Raw genomic sequence first — 22824 nt, forward strand, 5'->3', positions numbered from 1 at the left:
TTTTCCATCCTTTTTCAGATGCTAAAATAAATGAATTTTGCTTCTGGCCCATCACTGAAATGCTATTCAGTGAAAGAGGAACTAAGGCCATTTTTACTGTTATAAAATCAAAATACATGGGTTCGTGTTACCACTATTTTCCAGAAAAATAATTTGAGGCAACTGAAGCCCCCTTTTGGAGATTACAAAGAATGGTTTAAGCGGTTCTGGGTATCACCTTCAAGTCTAGAGCAGATGTCATCAATAAAGCAGCTGTCTGGGGCTGGCAGTGTATCACCCACGGAGGTGGCCACGTCAGGGTCACAGGAAGACCACTGACGGCTGAGGCCACTAGCCTGCGGGAGACGGGGTGGAGGGCACCCAAGCCCAGAAGGTGTCCGAAATGACAGTGTTGGCCTGCCCCACCCCCACCCCACCACCCATCGCTGTCACGAGGGGCAGGGACGAGCCAAGAGGAGGCTCGTTCCCTTACTTTACATTGTCCCAGAAGCACAGCCCGAGATGTTGAAGTACGAGGAGTTTATCTGGCAGGTGGACACAGGAAACAACAGGCCAGGAACCGAGTCAGGTAAGGGAGACAGGACACACCAGAGTGTCATCAGGCATGTGCCCACCGTGGGCGGCTTGGACGGAATCCCACGGGGCACCGCTAGGAAAAGGCCTCACACGCAGGCGTCACTTAGCCCACCGGAGGGGTGACGTGGCCTCTGGGAATGTCCAGTCGCCAGCACTCTCGCCCTGCCCTGACGGGGCGGAGCAGCGTTCCCCGGTTCAGAGAAAGCCTCGGGCTGCGACACACAGACGCCACTGGCAGGGTGGAAGGCGGTCGGCGGGCCTTGCGGAGCCAAGGCGTCCGAGGCGTGGGCAGGGCACACTCAGAATCCGCCCCAGCACTCGTCCGTCTGGCAGTGCCACAGAGAGACCGGCCCGATGCCCGTGCCGCTTCCAGGAGGACAGGCAGGGCGGCAGCGGACGCGGCCGGAGCCCACCCGCTCTGCGGGATCCACTCCGCCACCCGGCCGGCTCCTTGCTGCGGGCCTGGCTGTGGAGCGCAGGCCGGAAAAGACGGGGCGGACGGCGCGGTTGCCGTGTTGTCGTCGTACAGAGGTGACGCAGTACGTCACGGCAACGGGAGCGGGCAGTCCTCGGTTCTGGTCCCAGGCCTACCGAGGCACAATCCTGGCAAGTTAACTAACTTTCTTTAGACTTTACTTTCCTCATGCGTAAAATGACGGTTGGGTCTTCAACATCCCTCCCGGAGCCCACTCAACAAGAGACGCTTATACAAGCCTTAAAATAAGGGAAAACCAACTTTGAGATTTCTCAGAGGCGCCTGGGAGATGGCAAATGCCCCTCCTTCCAGCTCCCAGGAGACAGATCCCTGCTCCCCTGCGCCCGTTAGAGCTACGTCCCTTTATCAGCATGGAGGTCGCCAACCTCTCCCCAAGATGTCAACCCACAGGAACGTGCCCAGATCTTACATCTGCACAGAGGCCACAGTAAAATGGCTGCTGTCGTGACTGGTGTTCATATTCTCCTCCCTCACTGAGCATGGTGAGCAAGCTGAGAGTTGCCCTGTCCTGGGTGTACCAGGATGTACGAGGATGGAGAGAGGGCTGGTGCCAGACAGAAGGCGGCAGAGTATGTGACTGCATGAAAGGTTTCATCTTGCTTTTCCTCCCCCTCAGTCATTTAAATGATAGTGCAATTGAACCCAAAGCAAACAGTCATCACTCACCAATATACACATTTCCAGATATGGTATAAATGAAGCTTGTCCACCCTGAAAAAGGACCAGCAACGTTAAAAGGTTAGTGTCCACAACGCCAAAAGGAACAAAAATAATATGTTTAACAAATATCTCTGAAATATAAATGCTGTACATAAATTTATATAACAGACACAAAAGATGAGACAAAATCCCTTATTTTCTCTTAGATACATATTTAAATGTTTAACTTCCACGAGCCGTTTAAAACACACGCTGTCACTTCCACACGCACACACGTATGGACACATGTACACACATTCCCCTAACCCTAAATGACTTGGTCCCAAATGCCCTAGAGCCATTTGGCTCTAGTTGCCACTGAGCTCACTCCTTTTCATCTCTCCTAAAATAGAGCACCAATTCCAGGGACGTGGAGCATGCATCATCTTTGGGGGTATGAATGGGGTTCAGCTGGTCCGTGCGCTCCCCGGAGTTGCGTACACAGTTTTCCAAGTGCGTACACTTCTCTGTGAAGATATGAGTACACAGCGTTCACCAGATTCCTACTGTGACGCACGGGCCCAAGAGCTCAGGACCACAGACAACCTGCCACTTGCTCTCCCGGTGACTTCCATGGGTGTCTGTACCCACAGCCCAGAAGGGACGCCGCGGGGCCACTGGGAGACCTGATTCCAGAAACGGCCAGCTCAAAACAGAACAGGGACATCACTTGTGTGCCTTAGGTGGAAAAGGAGAAGATGTGGGAAGGGAACACACGGTAGAGTTCGAGGTAGAAGGGCAGGGTCCACCCTGGGGCGTCTTTGAGAGTCAATGTGGTGACACAGTGAACCAAACAAGGGCAGGTGTGGAGGATCACGGGAGACAGAAATGCACTCTGGGGATGCAGCTGGGATTCCAGGTGGGCTGAAACACACATGAAAGGCACAAGAGAAAAGATGTAACTGACAACCATCAACATCAACGGGGTCTGGGGAAGAAAATCCGAAGGCTGGCGGAACAAACCAAGCCACTTGGGTGGATGCCAGAGGATATTTCGTCACCCTCCCATACCCCAACTGCTCCTCTCGGAGGTTTTACCAGACCAAGTTTAAGGCCTCTGGAAGTAATTCTGCTTGCTGACAGCTCGCTCATATTTGTCCTCCCTTGGTGCCCCACAGGCTCGCTTTGCCATCAGCTGGTGAACATCACTCCCTCCCCTGCGTGCCCTGTGGGCGGAGACTGGGAGGAAGAAGGCCCAGCCGGGCTGCACAAGTTGTGCAATTTTGGGGAGGGAGGTTTGGGATGCTGAAAACAGGCCAGCAATCCACAGCCCAATTCCACGTGTCTTATCCGGGCAGACCGGCTCTGCTTGCTCACAGATGCTCAGCCTCCCTGGTCCTAGTTGGCCTGACTTGTAATGAGACTCTGTAACACAACCCCTTTCTTTGCTGCTTTAAGACACAACATTGCCATTGAACGCTGTCTAAATTGATTTTTCAAAGTGCCAATGTCTTCACTGTGTTTTTCTGATTATAAAAAGCTAATACACATACATTGAAGACATATTTTGAGACTGTGGAAGTGTGTAACCCCTAAACTAAAAATCTTTCTGCAGTTTTCATTCTTGGCCTGACATAAATATTGCCAGCAATTTGCTATTTATGCTTTCGGTTTCTTTTTTGTTTTGTGCACTATATATCATTGGCTAAAAAACCAGAACAGACTCAATGTTCTATTCCATGTCAAAACAGAGAAGTAACTCATCCTCGGGAAAGCCTGCAGAGTGGTCCATCGTGAGGACACGTCACGATTTACGTAACCAATCCCTTCTTCATGCTTGAAAGGCACTAAAAAATTAACGGCTTGTGAGTTTGACAAAACCTCAAAGCTCTCGATTGCTCAACTGGGTTTTTATTCGGGACAATTTCGCTTGTTCTAATCTCATCTCTCCTCCACCCTCTTTGGTTCATTCCTGCTCACCCTGCAAACAGAAAACTAGTCCATACATACTTGCCATGCCTTGTTTTCTTTTCTGTTTTATCTTTGTACAGGATCCAGAACGACCAAACCTGTGCTCAAAGATGGCCAAGCCAACGTATTAAGTGCCCCTTGTAAAAATCTTCTATTAGCAGCTTCTATTAGTGAGCCCATCCTCACCAGTAATAATAAAATTCATGTTTCTGGTTGGAAAGCACAAAGCATTATAGGGAATGGACTAAAAATGGGAAAATTGCCTTTTCCCCCCTTCTTTTTAACACATCGTCCAACTGCACTTGCTCTGTTAAAACTGAGACTTCCAGCTACCTCCATTTTGACCTCAGACTTTGTAATTGATTAAGTTCTTCTTTTCAGCTAGTCTCTTGGCTCAGGTGGAAGATGCTGAGGGCGGAGTGCCCCCCGATGGGCCCTAAAACCAGCGCCTCCAGCAGTAAGGTCCGCTCTGAGCCAGCAAGACCCTACCCGTGATTGATCCCGAGACCCTGACTGATTTGGCCTTCACAGGCCACCTGCACGGATCCACCCGCCTTTGCCCCACATTTTCCTTGTGTAAACCCGGATGCATTTTCAGTACTTTGGAGACAAGTCTTTGCGATGCTGGTCTGCTGCACTCCCAGCGGTGGTCTCACTGAAACAAACTGCATTTTCGTTTCATTTTCGTTTCACCACTACTTGTTTTTCTACCTTTGGATTTTGTCAGCGACGAGTGGCCAAACCCGGTGCTCCTTGCGCACCAGCTACACACCTTGTTTAATTTCCACCATTAACAAGAAAACCACAGACCCAAGATGGAGTCACCAATGCTAGGCCAAGTCCCCAAACAGGGGCTTGATACCCAACTGAATTGTAGTTTCAACCTCCTCCAGAAACACAGTCTTAACTGGGTCAGTCAGAACTTTTCCAGTCAGCACCACTGAGGTCATCCCCACAGGGGTCCCCTCCATCCCCCAAAGGAAGAGGAGATGATCTGCATGATAAGACCCCTTGCTCTTCCCACCCCCCGCCCTTCCCTGGGAAGGTGACCTTGTCTGGAACCATCTTTTTCTTTTGCCAGTAACTTTCTTGCCCCCTCCTCCTTCCTACAAGAAGCTTCCATTTTGTAGCATTCATGAATCATTTAATAAAGCCGATTCAAACTTCAAATTAGCCAGTTGAATTGTTTTTAACAGCATTAAGCATTGCTTCTTAAAACTACAGTAAAACAAGAGCCGAGTGGTGTGAACGTTTTCTATATGTTTAAGAACTGTTACATTTTATTAGGATTCCTTCTCTGCGAAGAGCAGGATTGCATCAGCAAAGAGCTCTTCATGGAGATTTGCAGATCCTTCCTCCTCCTGCCCTCCTCTCCCACCCCTCCTCCCGCTCTTGTGTCCTGCACCAGTAATGGATACCATCCCCCCATTTTTACTGCTCCAAGGTCACAGGCCCTATGGTTGCCCTTTTTCCACAACCGAGGTCTCCAAGCTACTGGCTCTTTGCAGCTGGGAAGCTCTTCCCGTCCCTCAGGCAATGACAAAATAAGTTGGGATGGAGGTCACGTTTTACCTCTGGCCCTGCGGGATGGTTTAATCAGCAACACATTTAAGTCAGACCTCCTTCAGTCAAACATCAAAAATGTAAGACTTTTAAATATGTAAATCACTTTCTGTGGCTTCTGCTCTCATTTTCAGGGAGGCTCCCAATTCTTATAAATGTCCCTAGTGAGAGCTTTTCTTGGCCTCCATTCCTTGCCTTAACCCAGCTCATTTTCCTCCTGCTTTGTCTGTAGAGTTCACCCTAACAATGAACTTCACAACTACTCCTTATCTATGTATGTGTAGAGAAAGTTGAAAAAGAGAAACTGCTGACAGAGCAAGTCTTTGACAAAAGTCCACTCCAGGGAGGGAAGGAGAGAGGGAATAGGGCTAAGGAAAGAATGAGCCTCTCCCCAAACTCTGGGTCACACCAGTTGCCAGATCCCAAAGCAACACTGGCTCTAAAAGGCTCCTGTAGAGAGCAAGACAGGGTCACTCCTGTCCGGCAGGGGCCTGCATCGAGCAATGATAGGAGCGGCTGAGGGTACTAACAACGATGAGCTCTCCCCGAGACCGGCACCGGCTGACGACGACCCAGAACCGATGAGCAGCAGAAGCAGGGGAGGGGTGCAGGCGCCCAGGACTGACCAAATCCCTTTAAAAGGGGGAGGGCTTTTGCAGTGGTTGGGCCCCGCAGACGTGACCCTCTGCGTCTGAGCGCCTGAAAAGGCAGCTGCCGCCAAAGGCTCCGGCCAAAGAGAACGGAAAGCCTCCACCGCTTGAACAGAAGGAGCGGGAGGGCCGAGCGCAGACCCGGCCCGGGGCCTCCTCTCAGCTGCGCGCCCGCACACGGACTTGGCGGCGGCCTCGTTCACTTCCTACCGCCTGTGTTATCTCGATCATCGTGTGCCTCGTTCTAGGTCCTGCGCCGTGTGCGAGGAAGAGGCCAAGTTAATCACGGGCTCCAATGTCACTGGGTCTGGAATCCCGAACCCACTTTCTCATTACGTTCACCTTGCTTTAGGACTGAGCACAGCCAGCGCTGCGCAAAGACCCAACTCGTGCGTGCGCCTTCACGGTGAGCTCGTGACACCTCCCCGACCCCTCTATGCCCCTATGCTCATCTTGGGCAGGTAGCTCCCTCACCGGGGACTTCATGCCTGGCGATCGGGGACGGGAGGCAGACCTGCCTGGTCCTCTCCTCCCTCTCCTCATTCAAAAATTATGTTTTTGATTTTTGTTTTGAAATAATTTCAGACAAGCAGAAAAGTTACAAAAATAATAATTACCATATACCACTCACCCAGGTTCTCCAAGAGCTAATGTGTTATCACAATATGCTTTATCATTATCTCTAGAAATAGGTCTCTATTTTCTTCTGAAATATTTGAGATTTATAGATATGATGTCCCTTAACGTCAAAATAATTCAGTATCGTTAAAAAAGAAGTCCAAAATGGAATCATTTTTCCCCCATGAGAAGCCAAGACGTAATCACAAGCTTTAACTTCTCCCAGGAATGTGACCTTTTAAGAGTCAACCTGAAATGGCCTGAGCACCACTGGTGAGGTCATCTGCCTGAAGAAAACCCTACCGGCTCCCTTCCTCGCAAAAAGAAGACGTCACGGGCTGAAACAATCCTTTCTTTTCCTTTGCTAATATCTTACCCCATCCTTCTTCTGCCTATAAAATCTTCCATTTGGTACAACTCCTAGGAGCCCCTGTCTACTTACTCCATGGGATGCTGCCTGAATCATGAATTGTGGAATAGAGCCAAATAGATCTTCAGACTTAACTCGCTTCAACTTTTGTTCTTTGACAGTATATATTTCCTAAAAACAATGATAGTTTCCTACATGAATATAGGGTATTGATAAAAATTCTGAAATTGATATAATACCAATGAGAAAATACAACACCATTACCTATATATGGATATCCAAAGTGTGCCAATTGCCTCAGTAATGCTTCTTATGGCAGAAAGAAAGAAAGAAAGAAAAGAAAGAGGAAAGGAAAAGAAAAAGAAAAAGAACCCAAACAAACCCCAAAACAAAAGCGGAGGCTGGGCTCTAACCCTGTTCACAGGCTGCATTTAGTTCTCACATGGAATGCCCTTCCATGGGAAACACTTACTTCTCAGTCTTTTCCATTAAAAGCACAAACCAGTTATTTTGTAGAATGTTCCTAAGTTGGGATTTGTCTGATGTTTCCTCATCATCAGACCAAATTTGTTTAATCCCTCAGCTTTAGAGAAGAATTTACTTATTTTCCATGCTTTAATTTTTTTTTAATTCAGAAGGGTGCAAAGGAGGAAATAATGAATGTCCATGTTGCTGTATTTCCTATCTTTCTTCTCTCTTACACATGAAATCTTTAAAAAAATTTTTTAATGTTTATTTATTATTTTGAGAGAGCAAGAGATAGCAAGAGAGAGAGAGAGAGAGAGAGAGAGAGCGCGCAAGCATGAGTGGGGGAGGGGCAGAGAGAGAGAGAGAGAGACACAGAATCCAAAGCAGGCTCCAGGCTCCGAGCTGTCAGCATGGAGCCCGATGCGGGGTCCAAACCCATGGACTGTGGGCCATGAGATCATGACCTGAGCCAAAGTCAGACGTTCAACAGACTGAGCCACCCAGGCACCCCTACAGATGAAATCTTATAGGTGATAGAAATGTCCCCTGATTGCCTTCAGTCCTTTTCCTACACACAATGAATGGGGCCTTCCACTTAAAACCCTTCAATGGCTCCCTGTTCTCCCAGGACAAGCCCAGACTCCTGACCCTGACATGCATACCCTTCTCCAGCATTGTGGCCCCTCTGCTTGTCCCACCTCTCTAGTTAGTTCTAACCCAGCAAACCCCTCCGGGGGAGGAGGAAGCAGAGGGCAGTGGCAAACCTTACAGGGGCCTTGTGGTGCCATGGAAAACAAAGCACCTGTAACTATAAAAGAGCAACAAAAATCGAAGGTACATAATCACAGGCAGAAAATACAGGTTTAAAAATCAGCAAGAGACACTCAGGGGGGACTAGGACCAGATTGCTAGCCTCTTTGAGGCAGTTTCCTGGTTTGTAAAATAAGGAAATAATATGTACCACACAGGGCTATTGTGCTGATCAAGTGACACTGTGTAGCTGGTACGTACACATTTACATATCTACGTATATATGCACGCGCTCGATGTTTTTCGCCTTATCTACACAATGCCCTCAGTAGGCATTTCACAGATGCCCGTTCCCTTTCCTGCTCCTTCCTTCTTTTTCCACTTTCCTCTGACTTTATACAGGTCAGGGGGTTGCAGTGACTGCTATCTATGCTTCCGATAAGCTGTGGCCCAGCCCACAGAAGGGTCACTGTCACAGAGATGGCCCCACACTCTTGGAAGCACCACCCTCAACTCCAAAACGGAGACAATGGATCCTTGCTGTCCTCATCAAGAACGCTGCGGCACTTAGGATGCTGTCTGTGTCCCGCTGAACACCGCAGTCTAGAACTAGCAGCATAAGGTGGGCTTTCTGATCAGCCAGCAGCTGACAGCTCGCCAGGCCTACGAGCACAGGCATTTAACCCCCATCTCACAACTAAACACAAACAGCAAATGGGGTGTCAATGTCGCAGCCCTGCCTGCAAAAGGGGTAGGAAAAGAGGTAGGATACCACATGACCTTGTAGGAATTCCAGTAAAAGAAAAGAGAATGCCCATTTTACCAAATTTGGTGAGTGACATCAGTAATAAAATGCCCAACGATATTGCATAGAATGTTACCAACACAAAGACACTTGAGACGACTGGCTTTCCAGAGCAAGATATACTCAGAACATGTTTCCTATATTCCAGAATGATCATACTACAGTCTATGTTTATAAGCCATAGGCATGTAACATTAAGGGCCATTCTAAAGATACTATATCTTTTTTAAAAGTTTTTAAGTTTATTTTGAGAGACAGAGCAGAGGAGGGGCAGAGAGAAAGGGAGAGAGAAAATGCCAGGCAGGTTCCATGCTGTCAGCATGGAGCCCGACGCGGGGCTTGAACCCATGAACCATGAGATCATGACCTGAGCTAAAACCAAGAGTTGAATGTTTAACCGACTGAGCCACCCAGGCACCCTTAAAGATACTACATCTTAACAAGAAGAATTGCAACCTATAAGAAAACCTTCCCCTATGGTTTGGTCCACCATCGATAATACTGAACATCCATTCACTGCACCAGTGACTAACAGAAAAACTAAGAAATGAACAAAATTTAACATTTTGAATGAGAAATGTATTAGCAACACAAAGTCTCTGGAATGGAAACTCTCAGAAGACAGGCTTGTGTGTGCCCAGAATGGAGCCTAGCCCTCTGGAGGACAAGTTCTGCTGATTACTTTCTTGCTAATAAAATAGCAAGAAGAAAAATGCATTAGAATCCCCTGGAAGCTTCCTGATCATTACAGGCTAAATCTACACTGAAGTTTTCCCACCACTGAGACATTTAATGTGGTAATTTTTCACTAAAATAATACATGTTACTATTATTACTTAGCTTTATTTGAACAGACTTTTTTCTCATCTTCAATTATGCAGTGCTCACAATTGGGTTTTAATTGTTCAGAAAAAATCAGGAAATAATTCAAATATGTAGTTATAATCATAAAATTATACTGAAGGCTATAAAGTAGAAATGGCTTTAGGCATCAGAACTTAGACTAAGGCCAAGACAATTAAGAACCAAAATACACACCACTTTAAGGATTAAACAAAGGTTCGGAAAACCACAGAACCTGAAATAAGCAGAGAATGTCATAATGCGCATATTTTGGCACCTGACTTTTTTTTAAGTTTTATTTTATTTATTTTTAGAGACAGAGAGAGAGGGTGAGCAGGGGAAGGGCAGAGAGAGAGGGAGAGAGAGAATCCCAAACAGGCTCTGTACCGTCAGCACAGAGCCCAATGAGGGGCTCGAACTCACGAACCACGAGATCATGACCTGAGCCAAAATCAAGAATCAGACCTAACTGATGAGCCACCCAGGTGCCCCTTGGCACCTGTTTTTAAGAGAACAAGATTTTTTTCTAATGTTTATTTATTTTTGAGAGATAGAGTGCAAGTGGGGGAGGGGCAGAGAGAGAGGGAGACACAGAATCCGAAGCAGGCTCCAGGCTCGGAGCTGCCAGCACAGAGCCCGATGCGGGGCTCCATCTCATGAACCACGCGATCATGACCTGAGCCGAAGTCAGCCGCTCAACTGACTGAGCCACCCAGGCGCGTCAAGAGAACGAGATTCTTCAGTAGGACCTGAAACTATGGGAAAAAATAAACCCTTGTTGAAACTGAAATGTGTCTGAATTCTTAGAATGGTTTCTTACTTTGCATTGATTATTAATTTAATCTGTTCTCTCTTAAAAATGATTACAAAAACAATATAATTTTCAAACTGGGGAGATTCACTCAAAAAGTTTCACAAATTGGGGGCACCTTGGTGTTTCAGTTTATAACACGTCTGACTTCAGCTCAGGTCGTGATCTCATGGTTTGTGAGTGCGAGCCCCACATCGGGCTCTCTGCTTTCAGCACAGAGCCCACTTCAGATCCTCTGTCCCCCTCTCTCTCTGCCCCTCCCATCCCCTCAAAAATAAACAAACATTAAAAAATTTTTTCAAAATTGTTATTTTTTTAAACCTATCTGCAATGCCTTGGGTTTATTTGCCAATATTCCCAAAGCACTATCAATAGGGTATTGGCCCATTAACATGTCTGGACCTTAGTGGTTAGGAGTCATAGTGAAAGTCCAACTGTGTAAGGTAGAATCGCATCCCCAACACTCCCTGGCTAGTCGACCTTGAGTAAGTTTAAGTAAGTCACTTTGCACCTCAGTTTCCTCACCTGAAAAATGGAGTAATCACAGATCTTACTTCATAGACTCATGAGGAGTGCAGGAGTTGATACAGAGGGAGTTCTCAGAGCAGTGTCTAAATACATAATAGGGCATTTACTAAATGTTAGCTATAGTAACTATTATTACTACAGGATGATTCAGTGAACTGTGAGCTCCCAAAAATGTTCATAAGATTCCCTATTAAGGGTTTTTGCTACAAAAGGCAAACAACAAAGCATCTATAATTGAACATTTTCATGATCTGGAGCTGGGAGAGATTATTAAAGAAGCCACAGAAAGCACACACTAACCATTAAGGAACAGAGCAATGCATTTAAGAAATTTGTATTTATTAATGTATAGAAAAATATGAGTGAAAAACAAGGCAAAAGGGGGAAGATATTTGCATCACAAGTAACTGACAATGAGGAGCATTCAGAATGTGTAATGAGCCCCTACAAATCAGTATTAAAAAAGACAGACAACCCACCCAAAGGAAAATGATATGAAGCTTTCCACTGGATAATTTGTTCAGGCTCTGGTTCATGTTCATCAGTGCTCTGAGGACTTATTGATTGACATCCATAACCATTACGAGCACATTCTAAGTATGGGGGGCATGGTGACTGACTACTTTAAGGTACTGCTGGTAAGTAGAGAGCATGAATTAAATCATGGAGTCTGTATAGTGGACAAAATCAGCCAGCCTTTGTTCTATGAAACCACCTGAGAATCTAAAATTCCACATGAATCATTCATGTTTGGGGCATTCTCCCTTAAAACGTAGATAATGACAGTGAAAAGACATTTAGGCAGGAACTCTTGAGAATTCACCGTGCCTTCCATTTTCAAAAAAATAACAACAAGAGAAATAGTACTTTTCGAGTCACTGACCATAGGGGGAAACGTATGGCACTGTGAACCAAGATCATAGGCTTGGCAAGTTGACTCCGAGACGCCCTCTGCCTCCTGGTATTCACGCCCTCTGTAAGCTCTTCTCTGAGTGTGGGCTGCACCTAGTGGCGTGGCTCTAACTGGCAGAATCTGCACAAGTACTGGGATGTCACTTCTGAGACCGGGTTACATGAAGACTCTGGCTTCCACTTGCTCATTCCTTCTTACTCTCTGCCTCGTAGGCTCTGATGAAGCTGGAGGCCATGCTGTGCACGAGCTGCCCTACGGAGAGGCCCACGTGGCAAGGAGGTGACGGCGGACTGCAGCCAACAACCTTCAAGAAACCGAACGCCTGTCACCAGACACAAGGGTGTGGGCTTCGAAGCGCATCCTTCCTTCCACGTTGAGCCCTGGGATTGCCACAGCCCTGCTGATGTGTCCACCGCAGCCTTATAAGAGTCCCTGAGCCAAAGACCACAGTGACACTGTGAGATAACAAATGTCATCTTCAGCCACTACATTTGGGAGTAATTTGTTATGCCACAATATAGATAAGTAATATAGTGACATTGATACCTACCAGGATTTACTGAGTAGCTACTGTACGTACAGCATTAGAATCTACTTTTTAAAAAAGTGTTTGGAAGCAGTGATTTCTATTCCCCCCCCCCCAATTTTATTGAGATGTAATTGACAGGGCTCCTTTCTGTTTTTTCCTCCCATGAAAGCAAAAATACATTGACAATAAGAGAATGTATTTTTCCTATGGCTGCTATAAGAAATTACCACACTTTGTGGCTTTAAACACCACAGACTTGTTACCTATCAGTTCTGGAGGTCTGGTGTCCCAAAATGGGTCTCAACAGTTTAAAATCAAGGTATCAGGGTGGCCTTCTTTCTGGAGGCTCTAGAGGAAAATTCATTTCCTTGCCTTTTCTACCTTTTAGAGGGTGCCCCTATTCTTTGGCTCGAGGCCCCCTTTCATTTTCTTTTAATTTTTTTAAATGTTTATTTTTCAGAGAGAAAGAGAGACAGAGTGTGAGCAGGGGAGGGGCAGAGAGAGCGGGAGACACAGAATCTGAAGCAGGTTCTAGGCTCCGAGCTGTCAGCACAGCGCCTGACATGGGGCTTGAACTCATGGACCACGAGATCATGACCTGAGCCAAAGTCAGATGCTTAACCGACTGAGCCACCCAGGCACTCCCCCGCCCTTTTTAATTTTAGAGAGAAAGAGACCACACAAGCAGGGTAGAGAGGCAGAGGCAGAAAGAGAGAGAGAATCACAAGCAGCCTCCATGCTTAGTGCGGAGCCCGAAGCGGGGCTCAATCCCACAGCCCTGGGATCATGACCTGAACCGGAATCAAGAGTGGGACGCTCAACAGACTGAGCCACTCGCCACATAGGCACCCCCCACCTCCATTTTCAAAGCCAGCAGGTGCATCACCTAGACCTGTGTTTCCACTGTCACTTCGTTCACTCCGACTCTTGCCCCCTTCACGTACCCAGACCCTTGCAATTATATTGGGCCCACCTGGACTATTTGGGCTACTCTCCCCATCTCGAGATCCTTAACTTAATCATACCTGCAACATCCCCTTCACCATGGAAAGTAACATATTCACAGGTTCCAAGGATTACAGTGTGGACATGTTTGGTTTTTTATATAACTTTTTTGATGTTTTTTTTTTTTTTGAGAGAGAGAGACTGAGAACACGCCAAGGAGGGGCAGAGAGAGGGAGAGAGACAGAATCCCAAGCAGGCTCCACGCTGTCAGCACAGAGCCCAACGCGGGGCTCTATCCCACGAACTGTTGAGATCATGACCTGAGCTGAAATCAGGAGTCGGATGCTCAACAGACTGAGCCACTCAGGCACCCTGAGTGTGGACATTCCGTGGGCCTACTCTTCAGCTTACCACAGTGGGGTAGGCCCTATGTTCTCCAAAGAAATTGTTTGGATTGACGTATATATACTGTAAAGAAAACCAAAAAGTTGGGGGAAGTGAAAAGAAAAAACTTACAAAATTAAGTTTTTCCAGGGGCACCTGGGTGGCTCAGTTGGTTAAGTGTCTGACTTCAGCTCATGTCATGATCTCGTGGTCTGTGAGTTTGAGTTCCACGACAGGCTCTGTGCTGACAGCTTAGAGCCTGGATCCTGCTTCAGATTCTCTGTCTCCTTTTCTCTCTGCCCCTTCCCGTCTCTCTCTCTCTCTCTCTCTCTCTCAAAAATAAACATTTAAAAAAAAATTTTTAGGTGAAGTTTTTCCATACCAGAACCATCCTCCGTTTTTAACATTCCAGATGATACTTTAAAATACCTACTAGCAGAGACACTGTGAAGGAAGATGGGGAGCAACAGAGTGGCTGTTGAGGGCCAAACTGTGATGCAGTCAGAAGACAAAGGGGACGTGAGGACCAGAGGCCCAAGTTTCTTGGGCAAGACTGATATTTTCCTAGAAATACAGGTTTATGTCCTTCTGAATGAATGATACCAGTGTTATCTGTATGTCAGTTTGCAGCAAGGAAAATCAGATTGCTTTGTAAGAGATGGTAAAAGTCACTGCAAAAAAAAACCCAAAAAAACAAAAAACCACAAACCCAAACCCAACACAACTACTTATTCCTGGTTTAGCCAAGAGCTAACATGAAAAATGTGCGGCCAATGGGAAAGGAATGTGGTGCTGTCAGAGACCTGACAGATTGGATTCTTTGTAAGTGACGCACTGTCCAGCTCAATTCCTGGTATCAGCTGCCTTCCCAATCGCCACGGCATGAAACATCTGTCTTCTGCAAGGTTAGCCCAACTCCACAGAAATGGGCCTTAACCAAAGGAAAGAGAGAGATGGTAAAAATCAATTCTAGTAACTATTTAGGGGAAAGAACTCAGATGAAACCGAGTCTGATTCACGAGAAAGCTTTCCAATCTCCCTTAACTGGATGTCCCTTGAGAAACATGTATTTTCCTGCTATCAGGGATGAGAGTATCCCTCTACTCCGGTAATGATACAATCATGTCGACATTAAATTAGTGAGATCGCAAAGCTTATGCCAAAAGCCAAACATAACCCAGACGTCCATGTCAAATCCCCTTACCGTGAGTAACAAAACCATCAAAATATTGTAAACGAAACATGTCTAGGACCCTGCCAGTGACAAAAGCATTTCAAAAAATATCTGATGCCGCAAAGCACCCAAATAAAATGAATTTAAACAGTCCTTCGGGTTTATAATGGAATTTGACCTGGAAAGGTGGTTTTAAAAAAAAAGACAAAGGGTCACCTTGACTTAAATGACTTGATAATAAAATTTATGCAGCATAATTTCACCAGCCAATATGGCTGATTACAGACAGCCAAAACTATCAAGTCTGTAGGCAGTAAGTACTTTATAATACCTGAATTAAACTGTTTGTCTGGTACTGGACAGAGATGCCCCGAACTTTGGATTTGTCACTTAATGTAACGTGAACACGGGTGTGTGTGTGCGCGTGTGTGTGCGCGTGCGCACGTGTGACAGAGAGACAGTGACACTGAGAAGAAGAGAGAGGACGCTTCGTTGCTGGGTTTATAAGAGACTTTTTCCAAATGGGTTTATATTGACTCGATGATGCACATGCATTTCTAAGCTACTGGCTTTTCTATCCCTCCAAAAACGTTTTTGAAAACAAATCTCAAGTTTAGAATTTATAAGGACAAAGTAGAACAGAAGTATAGCCTTTTTAAAATTGTTTTAAATCTTTGTTTATTTTCGAGACAGAGACAAAGTTTGAGCAGGGAAGGAACAGAGGGAGAGGGAGACACAGAATCCGGAGCAGGCTCCGGGCTCCGAGCTGTCAGCGCAGAGCCCGACGCGGGGCTCAAACTCATGAACTGCAAGTTCACGACCTGAGCCGAAGTCAGATGCTCAACCAACTGAGTCACGCCAGAAGTACAGCCTTTCAAAGTGACATATACGCATTCTGTCATTAGGTAACATAGAGTGGTGCTAAGGGTAGAAGAGAATCTAACATGAACCATACACTTAGTGTCAGTGGGGTCATGGAGAAACTGGCACTCTCAGATACTGCTGATGGAAAAAGTATAATTGTGTTTTGGGATCGCAGCCTGACAATGTGTTTTACTTATTTTTTTAATGTTTATTTATTTTTGAGAGAGAGAGAGAGAGAGAGACAGAGTGTGAGCTGGGGAGAGAGAGGAGACACAGAATCCGAAGCAGGCTCCGGGCTGTCGGCACAGAGGCCAACACAGAGCTCGAACGCACAAAGCGCAAGATCACGACCTGAGCTCAAGTCACTCAACTGACCGAGCCAACCAATCACCCTGACGTGTTTGTTTTAAAATCAAACATGCATATACCTTGTGACCATCACTGGAAATCTACTGCATCAAAATAAGTGCCATAGGGAAGGACACGTGTATAAGGATGTTCACTGCAGACCAGTGTGCAGTGGCCGAGCTCTAGGAACAAAGGGAGTGTCTGCTGACAGGCAGTAGGTAAATGCATCACAGTCCACCCACGGCACGGCATACCGCCATTACTACCACCACCACCGAGAGAAACAGACTCAAACCAGTGGTTGCCAAAGGGAAGGAGGACGGGGAGGTAGGCGAAGGGGATTAAGACGTACCATCTTGCAGTTATAAAATAAGGGACGGGGATGAAAAGTACAGCATAGGGAATGCAGTCACTAACACTACAACGACGCCGTGTGGTCACAGACGGTAGGCAGACGTACCACAGTGAGTATACCGCAACGTACACCGTTGTCGAACCACTATGCGGTACAGCTGAAACTGAGATGTCAACTATACTTCAATTAAAAATTTTTAAAAGTCAGGGTACCTGGGTGGCTCAGTTGGTTGAGCGTCCGACTCTTGATCGCAGCTCAGGTCACGATCTCATAGTTTGTGAGACTGAGCCACACGTTGGGCTCTGCGCTGACAGCACAGAGCCTGCTTGGGATATTCTCTCCTCTCTCTCTCTCTCTCTCTCTCTCTCTCTCTCTCATCCCTCTCCCACTTGCGTGTGTACACGCATGCTCTCTCTCTCTCTCAAAAAAATAAACTTCAAAAATTTTTTTAATTACTTAAATAAACAAAGAGAGCCCCTATAAGTAGATTGGGAAGGATTCCCATGAGGAGCTGTTTGATCAAAAAAGATGCAAAAATGCATTTATAATATGGTTCCATTTTAGTAAAACAATGACAAAACAATCCTGTATATGGGTGCATTTCCATGCATATATATGTCAGTGTAGAAAAGTGAGTGTGGAGAAAAACACAGCAAGATCTAATTTGAGGATCTGTGTCGGCTATGTCCTAGAGCTGCGATGTATAGGGAAGGTACTGGAAGGAACTGGAGGGAAGCAAACTCAAAAGCAGAAGAAAAAAGCACTGCACTCAACGTTAAAACATATGGGCTTTAACACTTTCACACTTATTGTTATAAAAATTATGTATAAGGGTAGGCATATGTTTCAGAGAATTAATCTGAAGAGTTTTTCTATACTCAAAAATAGCCAGAACAAAAACCCAAAGAAGAAAATAATGGCTCCAAGGTTTCTGCCTAATGATCTCATGCAACCATTTTTAAAAATGAAATTGGCCTTATACACGTGGGAGTTTTCTAAGTATGCTTTTGAACTTAGAAGTCCACTTAAGGGTAAGCCCTCCATAACAGTACCTTTATCAACAGAAACCAGTATCTCATTCAGGAATACACCTGTTCATAAGTCACAAGGTTGGAATGCGCCTGCAGGAACACTCTGAGTCATCAGTGGCTAGGAAATCAGAAGATGCGGGTGAAAGTCCTGGCTTGTCCAGCAAGTCTTTACGAGGACGTGAGCAAGTAGCTCATCTGTTGGATCTTAGTGTTTCCACCCATAAAACGGGGGTGGAAAAAAACAGGGCCCGCACAGTCCGGCCCTAACACTCTATGAATTCTTCCTGATCTTCTTTGCTTGAAAAGCCCCAGGAATATTCGTTAATTTAAGTGTAATTACAGATTCAAAAATGAGCACATTTCAGAGAAAGCGGTCCCTTTTTTCTGATCACTAAACCCCAGAAGCCACCATACCTTTAGGAATAGGCTGGGAATGCTTTGCTCCGTGGTCCAGTTTGAAGTCCAAATATAAGGTCGGTGTGCGAGTATAAATCTTAGACTGAAAAGGAAAAGGAAACCATCAGAATCTTTCCAAAAATAAAGTTCTTCTTCACTTCAGCTGGGCGCTTCTCTGATGGGCCTGGGGCCTGGATGACTGTATTAACAACTCCTCCTTGGCAAGTGCTGTTAAAGCAAGGGGATGGGCTACCATACAGGCCCCTCTGAAGGGTCTTCATCTAAAAGTTAGCCCTCCTAGCTTTACAATATGGTTGACAAACCAATTTCAGGACGACAGCGATCTCCCTCTAACCATTTCTCAAATAGGGTCCCAGGTTAATAGTTTATTGGCCAAGGCTTGCCTCCAGCCTTCCACTTGATAATAGCAGGGTAGCTCATGTCCCAGTGTGTGTTTTTTCCCCAGGTCTCGATGAAGCCATGTCCATTAAAAAAAAATTTTTTAAGTGGCCAGTAAATATTTGTATTTGTTCTAACTCTGCCCTCAGGCGAAAAAAGGTCATCCGCCACCACTGGCTTGAAAAAGCCACGACTTCAAATGCAAGAAAGGCCAACTTCTGCAAGATTTTCCACTGTAAACAGTGGCTTCGGTTCCATCAACAGTTAAGCAGAGGTTGTGAGCCGATAGGATACCATGTTTTGAATCACTGGCACAGACCAAAATCCAAGGGATTATCGCCGTTGCTATGAACTTTATGATGTGTCTCACTGTTTATCACAAAGCCCCGGTGGTTCTGTTTGACTTTTTAGAAACTGAAAACACACACAAAAATGAAAAAGCACGTAACACCAAATGTGGCAAGGATGTGGAAAAAATGCAGCTTTTCATACACTCCCGGTGGGACTAGAACTTTGTATAAACGCGGTAGAAAGCTGCTTGGCAGTACACGGTACACGTGAATGTATATGCATGACCTATGACCCAGCATTCCATTCATATGTGGACCCTCAAAAGAAATGTTCACCTAAAGACAAGTATATGAATCTTCATAGTAATACTGTCAGTAACAGCCCAAACCTGGAAATATTCCAGATGTCTTTAACGATAGAAGGGATAAATGAATTGTAATCTACTTACACAATGAAATACTATACCGCAAAGACAGTGAACCCAACTATATGCAACGACTTGGATGAATTTCACGATCATAATACTGAGCAAATGAAGGCAGACGATCATATACCATATGATTCCATTTCTATAAAGTTCCAAACGAGGCAAAACTAATCTATGATGTCAGAAGTCAGAAAAGTGGTTACCTTGGGAAGCTTAGTAACTGGAAGGTGTTAAAAAGGGGACTCCTGGGGACGAACAATTTCTGCCTCTTGACCTAGCTTCTGCTTCCATGGGCGTGTTCACTTGGTGAAAATTTTCTGAGTTATACACTTGATTTGTATACTTTTCTGTGTCTATATTATATTTTAATAAAGAGCTGTAAACAGACTGTGTAAATAGACCAAAAGAGAGAATCCAGAGCCCACAATTATTCACTACCCTTGATAAATGCATCATTTTGCAGAGAATAATTATGTAAATGCTATGAGGACAGGAACATGGCTGCCTTTTTCACCCAGGGCCAACCCATGCTGCCTATCACATAGTAGGTCTTCAATAAATAGTTATTGGCTGACTTTCATAATGGAAAATCCCATGAATAATAAATTTATTTACAGTATACATAAGGTATTCATCAGTATCTTTACCTACCTGTAGCAAAATGCCTCTCTTCAGGACAGGTGATTTGGTATGGTTAAATTGTATGTCTGTACATTAAATTTTGGAATTACAGAACTGTAGATAATGCTATCAGAAGACTGTTTCCTTTCCTATGAATGTCTCATGTATTAAAGCTTCGGGCTTTAAAAGTTCTGGCAGGTGGATTTATGTGGCTTAGAAGGCCACGCTGCATCAATACAGCTTCAAAGACTATAAAAGCAAATGCTCCTGTGCACACATAAATGAAACCAGAGAGACCTATGGCATCAAGTACAACCTCAGGCCAAAGACTCACAATCAATCTGAAGACCTTGAAACACATAAAACAAGGGCAGCGCCCATGGGACACAGGATCAAATTCTCTACGACCCTTAGATGTATATGGCACCATCTGGAAAGGATCTGGTTTTGTCTGATGAGGACTTCTAAAATTACCTCTAAAAAGATCAAGCGTAGGGGTGCCTGGCTGGCTCCATCAGTGGAGCATGCGACTCTTCATCTCAGGGTCATGAGTTTGAGCCCCACGTTAAGAGTAGAGATTACTTAAAAAAAATTTTTTTAATAAAAAGATCAAGGGTAAACTTCATCTAATATTGATGACTCCCCTGCCCAGGCAATATTTGGCTCTCTTCTAGAAAAAGAATCCCTGTTTGGTTTAAGTGTCTTTCCTAACCTCTGCTTCAGTGGCTGATGCAGTATCCCTGCCTCCAGCCAAGAGATTAATCACAGAGAGTCTCTTGGTTTAATTTTCACTAGAATTCTCCCAGAATGTAGTCATAATACTCTTGAGCTGGAAACCTGGAGGCTTTGATGCTAGCATGGCTTTTCCTGCTGACTAGCAAAGCACTTATCTTCTTCTGGGCTTAGTTCACTCATCAGAAAATCCCATGATAGGACTCACTGACATTTAAATTCATTGCTGGTTCTAAAATCCTGAGTCAGAAAATTACTGTTTTCCCCCACATTTTAATTTTGAACATTCCCTTTTGACTTCTCAGACTAGAGCTGTCGAGAAGGGAGAATGTGGCTGGGGGCAAGGAAGGACAACTAGAACTGTGTTAAGTAAGAAGGGGGCCACTGGTTAATGGGCTCTACTCTTGCCCTCAAACTCAGTCATCAGTCTTGCTCCCCTGGCTAGCTCTTTTGCCATCCTTCCTGCCTCTAGCTTCTCAACCTGATCCATACTGTCCAAATACCAGTCACCTCTCTAAGACTGCAACGACACAGACACACATGTGTGCATACACACACAGGCTTCTGTATTTATGTACTCATTTACAAAAATTTAAACAGAAACCAACGAGAGACACTATAAAGCCACAGATAAAACCTACCATCTTACAAGTGTGAAAAGGGCTAAAGGGGATTTTTTTACTCATTTTTAAGTGTTTTCCACATCTATAGCCTAAAACAGAATTCCAATTCTAATATCCTTTTCTGTACTGAAAATGGGAACGTTAAAGGTTTCAGTATAACACATCTTGAATAATCAATACCCGAAACATAAATGTACACTGTTCTATTTCAATTAATCCACAATGAGATAAAATCAATTTGGAAGCTGTCCCCATGAGTGGGGGTATAGGTGTATACACGTATATATACATGTACATATATATAGACACACATATCATGCGTTATATATACGCATAGTTTTTGAAAAGCAGATAGGTTTTTAATTTTGACCCTCCGTGGTAACTGTTGAAATAGCAAATGTAAATTATGTTCATTTAACACAAGGATAATGCTAGCCTCGAATGCACTTTGAGCAAACCTAGGACATTCTTAACTGTGTTCTGTTTTGTTTATTGTTATGTATAGTGTTAAACTATTAATATGGTCCTCAAAAACAGAATGAGAATTTAATTAAACAAATCATTCTTTTTTTGGTTAAAACTTAGCTATAATGTGTATCTATTAAAATAAATCGGTCCATGACAACCTAAAATAAAACATTATTCCACAAATCTGTTTCAGCATGAACAGAACTAATGCACTTCAAGTCCATCAGTGAAATTGTTTTCTTTTTCCTTTTCTCTGTTTTGGTCCTGATCAATAGTGCCTGTACAGGGACTAAAATCCAAGGCTATTCCTCTTTAGTCTTTCTTCTCATTTCATAGATTAAAAGTATTTAGGAAACTTATCTTTGAAGGTTTTAGTCTGCATTTGAAAAATCAAATGTCTTAAAAATCTTAGATTTCAAATATGCAGGGAAGGGAACAGAAAACTCTTCAGAAAAGGTTAAGGGTAAATTCTGGCTAGCCTAGACCAACAGGGGTGGCTCCCCAATCCAGACAACCTGGTCTCTCTTCCTCTAGAAATATGTCAGGGTCAAACCTTTAATGAACCTAACATACCGCTCCAATAATGACCACAAAACACCCAAGACCAAACAAGATCTCCGAAATCACTTCCTTCCGAACCCCAGCTACCTTCATCTTCTATCCTTCAAAGACTTCCTGCTTGCCCTGGCTTTTAGCATGATACCCTTGTCGAGCTGGCTTCCTGCCTGTACGTTTATTCGTAAATGTGATCTTAATTAAGGAGATGAAATCACTTCCACATGGAAGCCATATGGCTCAAAAAGTCTTCCCAAGAAAGAGAAAAGAGCACACTGTTCTGGCTGTGCTGTGTGAGCGTGGCAAAGGGCATCTCTCTCATTTTGCCTCTGCTCCTTTCACAGGTAATTGGAACCCATCTATCCCTGAATGCTGCTCATTTTGCCACGGTGCTGGCCTTCCCTAAAAGCAAGTGACAGCAATGTGTCACATGGCAGAGCTGTCGGAAATGAATGCCCGTTTCTTTTTGGGCATGATTTCAAAATCCTTTTATGATTTGGTGATTTCTCAGGAAATGCACTCAAATCCTCAATCTTACTATACGTTGCTTAAGCAGACTCCTCTAAGTAATTGTACCGAGTGTAAATCCTCAATATCTGAGAAGAGAAAGAAACAGTATTTTCTTTCTACCTATTCCTGGACCCTCACCCTCATGTTGGATAATCTCCCTACTGTCAGAGA

General features: G+C 44.7%; 1 protein-coding gene across 4 annotated transcripts in view; it reads right to left on the reverse strand.

Annotated features, from left to right (window-relative positions):
• PIR (pirin) overlaps nucleotides 1–22824 on the reverse strand; it is a 90394-nt gene that overhangs the window by 18274 nt on the left and 49296 nt on the right. For 3 of the 4 annotated variants that reach the window (XM_049643479.1, XM_049643481.1, XM_049643482.1), the window contains exons 6-7: nucleotides 18046–18130; nucleotides 1739–1783 (exon numbers count right to left, since the gene is read on the reverse strand). In XM_049643479.1, coding sequence (XP_049499436.1) covers nucleotides 1739–1783; nucleotides 18046–18130 — 130 coding nt within the window. The remainder of the gene's footprint in view (nucleotides 1–1738; nucleotides 1784–18045; nucleotides 18131–22824) is intronic. The other variant, XM_049643480.1, reaches the window with a different exon arrangement.

The sequence above is a fragment of the Panthera uncia genome, chromosome X, assembly GCF_023721935.1.
Source record: "Panthera uncia isolate 11264 chromosome X, Puncia_PCG_1.0, whole genome shotgun sequence".
In the NCBI taxonomy this organism is placed as follows: Eukaryota; Metazoa; Chordata; class Mammalia; order Carnivora; family Felidae; genus Panthera; species Panthera uncia.